This window comes from Globicephala melas, chromosome 7, assembly GCF_963455315.2.
Source record: "Globicephala melas chromosome 7, mGloMel1.2, whole genome shotgun sequence".
In the NCBI taxonomy this organism is placed as follows: Eukaryota; Metazoa; Chordata; class Mammalia; order Artiodactyla; family Delphinidae; genus Globicephala; species Globicephala melas.
In genome coordinates, this window is record NC_083320.1 from 102,897,248 (window position 1) to 102,911,728 (window position 14,481).

General features: G+C 51.2%; 1 protein-coding gene across 1 annotated transcript in view; it reads left to right on the forward strand.

The window, feature by feature from the left end:
- Positions 1-14,249, forward strand: part of STEAP3 (STEAP3 metalloreductase) — a 43,099-nt gene extending 28,850 nt beyond the window's left edge. Inside the window, exons 4-5 of the mRNA XM_060301509.1 lie at positions 2,849-3,013; positions 11,727-14,249. Of these exons, the coding sequence (XP_060157492.1) occupies positions 2,849-3,013; positions 11,727-12,008 (447 nt within the window). The 3' untranslated portion in view covers positions 12,009-14,249. The remainder of the gene's footprint in view (positions 1-2,848; positions 3,014-11,726) is intronic.
- Positions 14,250-14,481: the final 232 nt, after the last annotated feature.

Here is a 14,481-nt window from a genome sequence, read left to right on the forward strand (position 1 = left end):
GCAGTGGATGGGGAAGAAGGTAACGCCCCCTCCCCACTAGAGCACAAGGCAAAACGCCTGCCCTCTCCTCCCCGTGCCCACCCTCTGACTGCCATTCTCCAAATTCTCCACCCTGCCAAGGCTCTCCTTGATATTACGTTAATATCGTTTTGCCATGATGCAAATACCAGGGCACATTGAGGCCCATGTGAGGTAATTTTCCCTGAGTTCCAAAGCCCTGTAAGGCTGCAGGCCCCCGTGGAGGTTGCCAGGCAACCATCGCTCCCAGAGGACGGGATCAGAGACAGACAGCAAGGCCTGTCAGGCAAAGGGGCTGAACCTTGTTCTGCAGAGTTCTGGAGGGCAGAGCCAGGGCTGATGCGGCTTGTCAGGGAGGGGCGTGGAAATGGGGGGGAGGGGTTAACAGAGCAGAGCAGCCCAGAAGAGGGGTGGGCGGCCAAAAAGTACATCAGTGGTGCCTTAGAAACGCATGTCAAGATCAAAATCCGAAATCAAATAAGGATCAAAGAAAGTGTTTTACCCACACACTGTGTGCTCCGCCCTGTCACCCCAAATCTAGTCCAGGCTGTCAGAGAGAACCGTCGAAATCTCACATCTGAGCCTCCTGCCCTTGGGCCCTTCAGCTTCGAGCTTGCAACCTACAGGGAAAGGAAACCCCACACGGGGATGGCAGCGTTCCATCTCTTGTTGACGAGCACTGTCCTGGTGGTGCTCGAGGCAGCCAGCTTGATTAGCTCTGAACATGAGAGCGTCAGTAGGGGAGTGGAGAGCTGTTTCACCCACGTCCCAGTTTGCCGTCTGTGACGCTGGTCGCTGGGGAGCCCTGAGAACAGCACTGTAGTTCAGTCAGTGGGGTGAGACTCCCACAGGCTACCGAAGGTGGCCGGGAGCCAGACGCTTATGCAGGTACCTCATCCCACCCCTTCCCAGTGTCGCGGCTGAGTGGAAGTATTAGAGGAAAAGACAAGACATTTTGCAAGCAGATGTGGTGTGTGTAATCGTCCAAGCTCTGACTTGGGACATTAACTTCCTGATCTTACCAAAATGCAGAAGGGAGCGACTAATGAAGTATATTTGAAGGACAAACAACTTACAACTCGGGGATGGCCCACTGAGCGGCCGTCGTTAGTGCAGGGAAGGTACGAGTTAGCCTTCTCTGGGCTCAGTTACGTGGGAGACCCCCCTGCCCCCTGCAGGGTAGCGTCGGCCCCGCCTCTCTCGTTAGTGCTGACCTTCGCTTGGCACACAGCAAAATCACAGGATTTTAGACGTGACCTCTTCCAGCTCTGTCAGTGGAGAAGCGGAGGCCCAGAGATGGAGCTGCCCAGAGTCTCACAGGACTCATGGTCAGGGTGAGACTCCTGGTCCTTTTGTGGCTTAAAGGCACCAGTGAGAGCCAGCCTGCCCTGAAATAGAACAGAGGCCCTCGTTTCTCTCAAATTGCAGGAAAAGTACCCAGTGGATGGCATTTTCTCAGTTCCTTTCAACGTTCTCTCATAAGCCTTTCAACCATTTTTGCTCAGACCACTAGATTCATTTTTAATATTATACCTTCTAACTGCACTTGGGTTATTTTTTTCCTGCTGAAATAGTTTCTCAAAAACCTGTATGAGTCACTCTGTTTTGCAAAGCAGAGACCTCCCTACTAAAGCCTAGTCACATATCCTAATGGAAATGCTGTTCCTTGTTGTGTGGGTAGAATTGAAGCAGCAGCGTTTCCTGGTGTTTCTCAGAAAACATCTTGACGTCCAGGAACTCTGCAATGTGGTCTAGTTCGGAAATGATGGTTCTGACAGAAGGATCTTGATAAAAGCTCTTCCTCGTGTGCACGGTACGAGTGAGCGTTGGCCAGGCTGAGGGGGAAAGGTGGGGCTGAGGTGCAAGGGGTCTCTGAGTGGAGAGGGAGGGGGTGGAAACCTCTGGGCCTGCAGGGGCTCCCCCATTGGTGCGTGCCTGGGGCTCACTGGGGGATTCCAGAACTCTGTGAGGGCAGGTATCTTTGCTCTCTGCAGCCCAGGGCCTAGCACACAGTAGGTGCTTATGAAGCACCTACTGTGTGCTGGGTGCTTCGTAAGTGCTCATGGGCCTGCTTGGCGAATGGATATCGGCCTCTGTTGCCTGGCAGTGGTTGACTCAAAGCTACATTCCTCAGACAGAAATGGGGAGCTGGGTGGGAAGATGGGAGCTGGGGGCTAGTTAGGAAACGTTGAGGGGTTTGGTGTATGTGTGTCTGGAATATGAGCCAGTGACAGGGGCAGCTTGGGGGACCAAGGATCCAGGGTGAGACAGGCTGAAGGTAGCAGAGGCAGCAGCCTGTCTGGCTGAAGGGATTCTGAGTTAAGAGAGCGCCTCCTTCCTGCTGGGGATTTGGGCACCAGAAAACCTTGTGAGATGGTCATATTTGAAGGTTCTTTATGTCTTGTCAAATTCTCTGGCTCCTTACTCTTGGATTGTGACTGTTCTGGTCGACTGGCCCCAGACAGATTTGTGAAAGCCGTGGGGAGGGAGGAGCCTTGTCTTCCGAGCCAGCTGCCTGGGTCCTGATCTCAGCTCTGCCATCTCCTAAGCTGTGTGTGACCATGGAAAGGTTTCTTGATCTCTGTGCCTCATTTCCCTCATCTGGAAAATGGGGACAATAGTGACCTCTGCCTCACGGGGTTGCTGTAAGGCTCAGGTGAGCTGATACCTGAGAAGTGCTTAAAACAGAGGCAGACACACGTTACACGGAGTGGAAATTGGGAACGTTGGTCGTTACTGCGTTTTTCCCGTCCTAAATTCCTTGCTCGCCCAAATCCCAGGGCATCGACCTTGGCCACAGTGTTCATGGTTTCCTTTCCATCCACACCAGGTCTTGACCAATAAAAGTCACCTCTGGATCGAGGAGGAAGTCTGGCGGATGGAGATCTACCTGTCCCTGGGAGTGCTGGCCCTCGGCACGCTGTCCCTGCTGGCTGTCACCTCTCTGCCATCCATCGCAAACTCACTCAACTGGAGGGAGTTCAGCTTTGTTCAGGTAAAGTAGTTCTGTCTCTGCTGGTGAGCCTCGGCGCGGCCCTGGCCCTGCCTCTCCTGTGCAAGCACCTTCCCACCCATGCGCCACCTGGGCTTTCGTAATCTGTGCAACAGAACCGCCCAGTCAGGTGCCCGGGCCTCCCCAAGGCTGGCAGGCTCACCCAAGTCTCCTGCTAAAGGGGCTGCCTGGGACGAGCTCATCCTCGTGACACCGGGAGATGCCAGATTTAGGCATGTGTAAAATTCAGACAGCAGAATGCTGAACCCTGGACTACACATTCTCAGTATCTACAATTCTTGGTCTTCCCAAACAAAATCCCATAATACATAGTCACTGGATGTGTCGCTGATCTGTCTGGGCAGTGAGCCCTTGGGTGAGCCGAACTGCCCAGCCAGCACCCTCAGCTGAACCCGGCCCTGTTGTTTCCTTTAACCTCTGGATTCATGCAGGGTGGATGGGAGGTGAGATTAGGACCTTCAGTTTATAGGAAATAAAACACAGCATTTCCCGAAGGACACCATTCATATTAAAAAGGACATGTAGAGTCAAATAAATCTGGGAGGGCTTCCCTGGTGGTGCAGTGGTTGAGAGTCCGCCTGCCGATGCAGGGGACACGGGTTCGTGCCCCGGTCCGGAAAGATCCCACATGCCGCGGAGCGGCTGGGCCCGTGAGCCATGGCCGCTGAGCCTGCGCATCCGGAGCCTGTGCTCCGCAGCGGGAGAGGCCACAACAGTGGCCACAAAAAATAAAAAATAAAATAAAAAATAAAAAAATAAACTGAACCAGGGCTTCCCTGGTGGCGCAGTGGTTGAGAGTCCGCCTGCTGAGGCAGGGCACACGGGTTCGTGCCCCAGTCCGGAAAGATCCCACATACCGCGGAGCGGCTGGGCCCGTGAGCCATGGTCGCTGAGCCTGCGCGTCCGGAGCCTGTGCTCCACAGCGGGAGAGGCCACAACAGTGAGAGGCCCGCGCACCGCAAAAAATAAAAAATAAAATAAATAAAATAAATCTGGGAAAAGATTTGCTTCCCGCTCAGCGAGTCACAATGTACTTTGGCACATCAAGTACTGTCTACAACAAGCAAACCTTGTTAAGCAGACTTATTTCGGTATTGGCGTCCTCCCCCCCACCCCCATTTTTCTTTCACTGTCTACACTCCACAGAACACACTTTGGAAGATGCTACTAGTGGCAAAGGTTCTTTATGCATTTATTCACTCAGTGTTTATTGAACACATACTGCATGCCCAGCGTCATGCTAGACCTGGGATGCAAGACAGAACGAGACAGGTATAGCCACGCTTTAATTATAAGGACCACTGGGGCAGGGACATTTTTTACATTCCTTTGGCATCTCCCACTGTTCTCCACACAGAGCACGTGCTCAGCACCCAGGTGCTGGCAGATTAACTCATCCCCTCCATTGATGGGTGCTGACTAATACTGGGTTCTGCCATCCATATGGTATCAGGGCAGGGAACAGATATCACACCCACCCCCGATGTCAACAAAAAATCTGTCCCATATCTTCTCTGTGCAGCAAGGACACAGGACGGGATTCCAAGAGGGACACCAACAGGGCAGCACTCTTATGTAATCCAATTAATTATCCCTCATTGGGGATGCATGCGTACCCTAGAACAAACAGAGTTGTGGGTTTTGGGGTTTTTTTTAAGTGTGTCTGTTTCTGAATCTCACTGGCTCTGCTCATCTCGGAAGGTCTCTGGAGGTGTGCTCAGGCCTGACACATGCCGGCAAAAGGGGGAAGAAAGAATTTTATTTATCTGCCACTAATCCTCACGTGTCGCACACCCAAATCTGGGATTTTCGTGTTCCTGCCTGGAGTATGCTGGGGTGCATAGTTTATCCACAACTAAAACAGACTGCAGTTCGCTCCCCTCACCGGAAAGTTGCTCCCTTAAGCAGCTGTAGATTACAAGCTCCAGCTCCAGCTGCCAGAGAAAGCCGGAGAATTTGGTTTTGTTAGCAAAAGCTGACTGGGATTCAGCAGCTGTTCTACTTTACATACTGAAGAGTCGAAATACAAATAGGAAAGTCCTATGCTGCTGCAAGGAAAGCCGAGAGATGGGTAGAAAGACAGGGGTTTACGTGAGGAAATCAAATGCCCACATTCTGTCCACAAATGCTCTATCTCCCTGGAGTGCTGATACAGAGGAGGAACCGGCACATCCCAGCTCTGTAACCATTAGCAGATCACGTGCGCTCCCCAAGCCTCACTTTACGCTCTTGTAAAATGGAGTTAGTTCCCTACAGATGTGTTGTGAGCCACTGTGCAAGATTATGTGTAAAAGAAAAATACAAAGCAATTTGCTGTGATTCTCGGGGCATGTAGCCACATTTCCATGATCTCTGACTAAGCCACCCATTTCTGAGTCAGTAGGAGGCAGCAAGAGACAGGCAAGAGACTCCCACCCAGAGCCGCAGAATGGTCCGGGGCAGTGTTTGCAAACTGTAGTTGACACTTGTTGGTGGGTTATGAAATCAATTTTTGTGGACCACAACAAGCTTTTTTTTTTTTTTTTTTTTGCGGTACGCGGGCCTCTCACTTTTGTGGCCTCTCCCGTTGCGGAGCACAGGCTCGGGACGCACAGGCTCAGCGGCCATGGCTCACGGGCCCAGCCGCTCCGCGGTATGTGGGGTCTTCCCAGACCGGGGCACGAACCCGTGTCCCCTGCATCGGCAGGCGGACTCTCAACCACTGCACCACCAGGGAAGCCCACAACAAGCTTTTTAAACATGAAATAGAGTAGAACGTCTCCAAAAATGTCAGAGTTCTTTACATGCTCTAAGCACAGACATTTTTTCAGTTGTATCAATTCAGTAGTTATATATACATATGTGGGCATACTTCACTGTGTACTGGGCAGTAATGAAAATGTGATTCTTAATGTGAGCCGCCATCGAAAAGTTTGAAGTCACGGAGCTCTTGGAGAAATGCAGATACCCAGGACTCCCCTTGACCTGTGGACTCAGATGCCCGGGGTCGGCTCTGGAGTCTATTTTTATAGGCTCCTTGGGTGACTTAAGTGCACGTGATGCAGTAGGTGACAATCTCTGGGGTGGGGGACGCAGGCTGTGGAGCCGGCAGACCTGGGTTTCAGTCCCAAGACCACACTTACCAGCCCTGCACCACTAGACAGTTCCTTAGCGTCTCCAAGCATCTGCATCCTGACCTGTCTGTATCCACCTCCTGTAGTCGTTGGGAGGATTTGTGCTGACGACATGTATACATGCACCCAGTAGTGGCCGTACAGGTTTTGAGGTGAGCTGCAACCTTCTCCTATAAGGTGAGCGCTGCTTTAGAACAAGGAACTACCTGGACCCCATTTCCTTTCCCAGCCACGAATGACTGCGACAGGTCACCAGGGCTTAGAAAGTGGCTGTGGAGACACCGTGGTTCTCAGTGGGCCTGGCCTGACCCCTGGGTCTGTAATGATTTATTGAGCTAGAAAGCCATCAAAACAGGGTGTGGATTCCACAGACGTGACCTGTGCTTACGTGTATCCTTTTGTTCCTGAGGCTGTTTTCGAAGTTTTTAATTGGGGGTTTTGTTTGTCTGGGTGTTTTTGTTCCTACTGTTTTGGTTTGCTTTCGGCTGTGCTAACTGCTCCTAATTAAGCCAGTTAAACATTCTTCGATTGCCAAATACCCGGGTCGGTGCAGCTCCCCTGGACAGAGAAATTAGTGTTCGGCTCTTAGCACCTCGGTTCTGCCCCACCATTAGAGGAGCTTCCTGGGGCCTTGCCCACTCCTGCCACCTGCCTGAGATAATAACAGAACCCTGTGCTGACTCCAGCTTTGTGAGCAATTGTCCAAAGCCCCTTCCCGCCACGGTAATGGATCACCACCAGCGGCCAACAACAACCTGGCTGTTTCTTTTTTGCTAACAAGCTTACATATAATAAAAATGGCCCTAGCTTGTTGTGGGCGTTATTAATTGCCCCGTGAGGATGCCTCCCTTTCTTTTGGCTTCCTTTGACTGTTATGGGATTTTAAAAATTGTTCCCAAGGAGAGAGAGTTTTAGGGAAACAAACGTGCTGGAATCACCCAGGCTTCCCATTGGGATTGGAAAGTCAGAAGGCCCTTTGTTACTGGCTGGTCTTTGGGGCCTCCTGCCATCTGGAATCACACGGGATTCTGGATGGCAAAGGGAAGCGGATATATGGGCGGGAGAAGGTCTTCATACTCTCCCAGGGCAGGTCTTGTTTGCCCAGCACAGTCCATCGCTCTCCAGATTAGGGCAGGGGACAGTGGTGAACATGGGCCAAACACTGGCGCCCCAGGGCAGGTCACTGAGGGAGGTGCTAAGGCCTTTCTGGGGCCACCAGGACTCAGTTCCCAGGCCTGGGTGGCTTCTCACTGCTGCAGCATCTGGGAGAGCTTCACGATGCAGAGTGTGAGCCCGTTCAGGCCCTCAATGGGTCTTTGTCTAAGGAACAGGAAGGACCGGGTCCACCCCAGTCAAATAGCCTGGGCAGAGGGACCCTGAAGACTTCTGAACCTGAAGTTAGAAGGACTCAGGTGATAAGAGTCTCCTAAATTAGTGGTTCTTAGTCCTGTCTGCATGTCAGCATCATCTCTGAGCCTATAAGAGCTACCATGCCTGAGCTCCACCCCTATCCAATTTAATCCGATTTTCTGGGACCGGCGCCTGGGCATTAAGATTTTCCCCATGCTCCCCAGATGATTTTACCACGTAGCCAGATTTGCAAACCACGCCTCAGGCCGCTATACTCTCAGGGGTAAAAAGGCACGTCCCAGCCATCTCAGCAAAGCCCAGTAAATTCGCCTGAGTGAGGGGAGCAGCAGTTTGGGGCTTGGAAGCTGGTGAGGGAATAGCAAGGTGGTTGTCAGGCTAGTTCAAGATTTATTCCGGATGGTCAATGCTGGGGCCTTTCCTTCCCCAATTTTTTTTTTTTTTTTTTGTGGTACGCGGGCCTCTCACTGTCGTGGCCTCTCCCGTTGCGGAGCACAGGCTCCGGACGCGCAGGCTCAGCGGCCATGGCTCACGGGCCCAGCCGCTCCGCGGCACGTGGGATCTTCCCGGACCGGGGCACGAACCCGCGTCCCCTGCATCGGCAGGCGGACTCTCAACCACTGCGCCACCAGGGAAGCCCCCCAATTTTTTTTTTTAATTGTGGTAAAGTAACATAACAAAATTTATCACCTTAACCGTTTTGAAGTGTGCGGTTCAGTAATATTAAGTATATTCACTTTGTTGTGCAATCGTCACCACCATCTATCTCCAGAGCTCTTTTCATCTTGCAGAACTGAAACTCTGTCCCCGTTAAACACTAACTCCCCATTCCTCTCTTCTCCCAGCCTCTGGCAATTACCATTCTACATTCTGGGCCAGTGATTTTTACTACCTCATACAGGCACCTTATATAAGTGGAATTATCCAGTACTCGTCTTTTTGTGACTGGCCTATTTCACTTAGCATGATGTCCTCAAAGTTCATCCATATTGTAGCATGTGACAGCAGTTTATTCTTATTTAAGGCTGAATAGTATTCCATTGTATAGAGATACTACATTTTGCTTATCTGTCTGTCAGTGGACACTGGGGTTGCTTCTATATTTGAGCTATTATGAATAATGCTACTGTGGACATGGGTGTATAAATAACCCTTCAAGACCCTGCTTTCAGTTATTTGGGGTGTATACCAGACGTGGGATTGCGGGAGCACACGGTGATTGTATTTTTAATTCACTGAGGATCCTCCATTACCATTTTCCATAGTAGCGGCGCCCTTCTACATCCCCACTAGCAGTGCATAAGGGTTTTAATTTCTCCACATCTGCGCCAACACTTGTTTTCTTAACAGTAGCCATCCTAATGGGTGTGAAGTGATTTTGATTTGCATTTCCCTAACGATGAGCGATGTTGAGCATCTCTTCATGTGTTTATTGGCCATTCATATATCTTCTTTGGAGAAATTTCTATTCAAGTCCTTTGCCTATTTTTGAATTGGGTTGTTTGTTTTTGTCGTTGTTGAATTTAAGAGTTCTCTATACAGTCTGGATATTAATCCCAAATATTTTCTCAATGCTGGGGACTTTTTTAACCCCAGACTTCATTTTCAATAGATCAGAACTTAGAACAAGTTGGTGTAGTTCAGAAGTTGCTACGAGATTTGGAATCTTGATAGACACGTCTGGAGGTGAGAAGGATTTGGTTACACGTGACTCACAGTCAAAGAGGCTTCCATTTGGGGGCTGACCGTTTGCACATGACATGTGAAGTAGCCGTGGATAGGAGCATAGAGCCAACCATGGCCTTTCCCAACAGGCTGTGCTGAGCCAGGAAGTTGTTAAGGATGTAATAAACATATCCTTAAGTGGTCACAAAGCCAAAGAGAACCAGAGATGGCTAGGAAGGATAGAGACTGGGGATCTTGTGGCAGCTAGCATTTTGTTTAGGGTCAAAAATGTTATACTTGTGAACCTGTCTATGAACTTGTATGTATAGCCATTATTATTTTTAGTAAAAGCATTACAAACAATTCTTCTGAACCATGTGCTTCCACTTACTGAGGTTCACCGCCCTGGTGTTTATACCGGAGAAGGTGTAAGCAGCAAAGCGACCCTCATGCTAGGGAGGACTGAGAATGAGACATGGTAGCAGAATCAGACCCACTTAGAGCCGTGTCTGGGGGGAGTGCAAACAAGACAGTGTCCCTCAACCAAGCCCCTGGATTGATGCTGACAAGCTGGGCTGGAAGGAAATCCAGGAGGCCTGATTACAGTTTCTCTGTGGAAAGCTCAAAACCAACCCGTAAAGAGCACCCTGAGGGATCGTCATGCTGCCACGTTTCAATTAAACCCTTGCAGTGTCTCGTTGGAGAAAATGCGGATGTGTTCATCGCCTGATGGGTCACTGCTCTCTTCATTCCTTGTGTAATAAACACAGGTCTCTCCCGCCCGGAATCTCTTGGTGCCCTGTGCCCCTCCTCTCGACCCTCCACGAAGTCCTAACCCCGGCTGCCCTCTGCTCTGCACCACTGCCTGCCGGGTCTGGGGGCTGGAGAATGCTGCATCTATACAGCACTTTCCCTACAATTCTGACTTTACTTTTGTAATCACTTCCTTCTCACTGAGACTAATTAAGCAACTTGCTGAGGGTCACAGTGTCAGTTGAGACTAGCGCCAACAGTAGAATCCGGAAGGCATCATTTGTAGTTTGCAAGAAGCCCTACGTGCAAAAGATTCCCAGAGGCTAGAGTTACAGATCATCACTTCCTGGCTATTTTCACATCACACTTCCCATAGAAAGTCATGATTGTATAGCACTTGGGGTGACAAGGAGCTGCTCATGGCTGGAAGTGACCCACAAAAGCCCACACCTGGCTCAAGGGGCAAGGTGCTCTGCCGCTCGACGGCTTGGACCATTTCCATTTGGATGTGTGACGGTCTTGATCTCCCCAGCATCGCTAATCTCCTTCCAGGCAGGAGAGTGATCCTGGCGGGGTTTGTACCTGGGGTGTTCATAGCTCAGAGCATGGGCAGGAGGTGAGGGACCAGCACCCACAGAAAGCATCTTTGTGATGCTGTGGGCTTGATATACAGCGTCAGGACAACTAGCCTGCGAGCCCTTGTGAGTCACCTTCACCATTGGTGCCAAATCCATGTGCCAAGTAAATTTTTCCTTTGTGTGTTTTTTTTTTTTTCGGTACGTGGGCCTCTCACTGTTGTGGCCCCTCCCATTGCGGAGCACAGGCTCCGGACGTGCAGGCTCGGCGGCCATGGCTCACGGGCCCAGCCGCTCCACGGCATGTGGGATCTTCCCGGACCGGGGCACGAACCCGCGTCCCCTGCATCGGCAGGCGGACTCTCAACCACTGCGCCACCAGGGAAGCCCCTTTGTGTTTATCTTTAAACCAACTTAAGATCCACTCACTTTTTACCTGGCTGTATCTTGTGCCAAATATTATCTGTGAAATTATGATTTTGATATGCCAGCAGACACATGACTCTGTACACATGAAAAGATACACAAAACTAGTAACATGTTTTTAAACTTCTTTAAATTTAATTCCATCTTAAGTCCTCTGGCAGCCACCAGAGTTATGAACAGTACAGTTTGGAGAAAAGCATTGGGTTTTTTTGTTTCTGTTTTTTAATAAATTTATTTATTTTTGGCTGCGTTGGGTCTTTGTTGCTGCGTGCGGGCTTTCTCTAGTTGCGGCGAGCGGGGACTACTCTTCATTGCGGTGCGCGGGCTTCTCATTGTGGTGGCTTCTCTTGTTGCGGAGCACGGGCTCTAGACACGCGGGCTCAGTAGTTGTGGTACGAGGGCTTAGTAGTTGTGGCGCACAGGCTCAGTTGCTCCGTGGCATGTGGGATCCTCCCTGACCAGGGCTCGAACCCGTGTTCCCTGCATTGGCAGGCGGGTTCTGCACCACCAGGGAAGTCCCCAAGCATTGTTATTTTATAGCATTCTTATGAATCAATGAGTCCTTATATACTTTGATGTATGAGCATTGTTCTCTTGGGGAAACTGAGGCTCAGAGAGTTTAGACAGTAATAAGATCACACAGAGAGTAAGTGACGGGGCTGGGATTTGAACACAGAGCCCCACTAAAGCTGCCCTCCTTCCTTCCCCTCTGCCAGATAAGCAGACGAGCCATTGGTAGGATCACTGTGTCCGTCCTCACCCTGGCCCTCATTCTAGCCTTCTTTTCTCCGGCAGTCCACTCTGGGCTTTGTGGGCCTGGTTCTGAGCACCCTGCATACGCTCACCTACGGCTGGACCCGCGCCTTCGAGGAGAGTCGCTACAAGTTCTACCTGCCCCCCACCTTCACACTAACCCTGCTGGTGCCCTGTGTTGTCATCCTGGCCAAAGGCCTGTTTCTCCTGCCCTGCTTCAGCCGCAGACTCTCCAGGATCCGGAGGGGCTGGGAGAAGGATGGCGCCGTCAAGTTCACGCTGCCAGTGGACTGCGCCCTGGCCCAGAAGACAAGCCATGTGTGAGGTGCCTGACACAGGCAGCTGCCAGACACAGGCAGGACAGTGCCCAGAGTCTCTCAGGACTTCTCGCCTTGATCATGCAGGACAGCAGAATTACACACGGATTGGTGGGTTGAGGTCTGAATTCCTGGGACGTGTGTGGTAGTATTCAGAATGACACACCTGTGTGTGATATGTATGTCCATATGTATTTCATATATATAAAACAGGATTTGCAATTATCTTACTTAGCTAAAAAGTTGAGTCCCTGAGATTTCAACCTGTAGATTTAAAAGCAAGTGTCAGATGTTAGGAAAACAGCAGCTCACACTACTGTGACATTGACAGAGAGATGCACAGACTTTTTGCACAGAAAAGGCAGTGAGAGGCTTGCACTTTGGTGGCTTCCATCCATTTGTGCACCTCCCCGCCTGCCCCTTTTTGCTACTTTCCCAAGGCTTTTGCAGAACTGGGGCTACAAGGTGGCAGGACAGACAGGAGCTCTGCCTGGAGCCCAATTTGGGTGCACAGGGCTGACGAGTCACCAGTGAGCAGTGGGTGCAGCTCCTTCTTTGGCTGCAGCAGGAGGCCAGGCGGGATTGAGGGCACTGGGGGTGAGCCTGTGTCTGTCCTGGGTGCCACCTGAAGGTCCATCCTTTGCCAGGTTGGGGGATCGGAAGGGGGAGGGATTGGAGCTGAACGTGCTCCCCCTAATTCTCCCGGAGCTGGGAGATCTTTTCCTGAAAGTCAGAAGTCACCACGGCAGCTGCAAATTGGGAGTGTTGAAGTCACCTCCTTGCCAGAACCACTAATGAACCCTGTCTTGAGAACAAGTGTAATTTCTTTCCTTCCTTTAAGTTGGTGATGCCCGTTCTTTAAACCGCTGTGCCTTCTCACCTTGTAAATCATTAGTTTGAATGTCTCCCAGGAAGACCTAGAGCAGACCCTTTAAAAGTTGGTTCAGGGGGAGGGGAAAACAAGACCCAGAGCGCTGAGAGTGACAGCCCCGCCCTTCTTGGGACCCCATCCAGAGGGCTGAAGGATGGTTTGTCCTCACTGAACTGGTTCTGTGGAAGGACACTGGGGACCTCTTCAAATACCTTCTGCTGCTACCGGGCAGAGAGCCTGCCTTCCAAGCACCCTGAAAACCACACTGGCTCCAAGTTCCTCCTAATGCAGGGTTATGTTTCAAAACAGCTGGAAGGGCCTTTTCCTCCAAAGCCACAAATCTGAAACACTGCTGCTCCAAAGCACAAGAGGCTGCAGGACGTGTATCCTTGAATCACATGCCATCCCTCACTGATTCCTACTGAAACTGTTTTTATTTCCCCTGTAGAGAGAATCAGCTGTTCTCGGCTGACCCCCAGCCCATGGCAGAATCAGGATGATGTGTCATCTTTGAACACAGAGGGGTGCGGCCCTGATGGAGGACATCAGTGAGACGTACCCAGGATGGGGGTGTTGGTCACGCTTATGTTCTTAGGTCTCCTGGGCCAGAGGGCATCTCAGGATGGAATAGAGGCAGCTGGCAAAAGCTGACCCAAGAGCGCCACAGGAGAGGATGCTCCTGCCTCCCCACAGAGACTGCACTAGCTCATGACTGTGAAGCGCATTAGGGTCCTTTAGCGAAAAGGGAAAAGAGCCAAGTGCAAGCGTATCTCATTGGGCCAGTGACTGATGGAGGCGAGGCAGTGCAGGCAAAGCTGCCTGCTTCCTGCAGATGCGTTCCATCTGCAGCTCAAAGGCTGAGCGGCACAAGCTTGCCTCCCAGATGGGCCCTGATGGAGTGGCAACCTTGGCCTCAGAGAGGCTTGCTGGAAAGGAAGCAGGGAGAACATGGGCAGCTGAGACCCACCAAGGATTATCAACCCCGGTTGGTATTGGCTGCCCTTTTTCTCTGGCCCTCCCCAGGCCCAGGATGTTTCCTTATACCAAAGATGCTGACACAGAGCCAAGTTTAATGTGCTCCCTTCCCTTCCCCGCCCACCCCCTGCCGCAGGTGCTCCTCAGGCGGGGACAGGTGCAGCAGAGGACCTGGCCACCCCCAAACTGGACAGTCAACTCATGAGAGGCAGGGTGGGCTGTGTGCTTGGCCTTGACCTGGTGTCTGCTGCTGTCCCCTACCTCATCAGGCAGCTGGCAACAGCACCCCCATGAGAGCAAGTCACTCCCTTACAGCCTGGGACATTCTATGTGCCTCTGGGTACAAAAGTGCCTGAACCAAAGTGCTCTGGAAACCCTAAATGCCATGGTCTGAGGTTGAACATTTAAAATCTATGCTACTGGAACTGTTTGTGTATTTTGTTTTTACCTTGTAGAGCTTGTCGGAGAAGCAGCGAAAATAAACACCTAACTTCCCGTGAGTTTCAGGCTTTTATTTCTGTTGCACTGATCACCCGCCCATTCATTCGTTCGTTGGCCTGGTGAGCCTCCTGATCGGCGTTTGCTCTGAGTCAGGCAGCGTGCAAAGTGAGCACAGAGTGATCTGGGCTAGAGC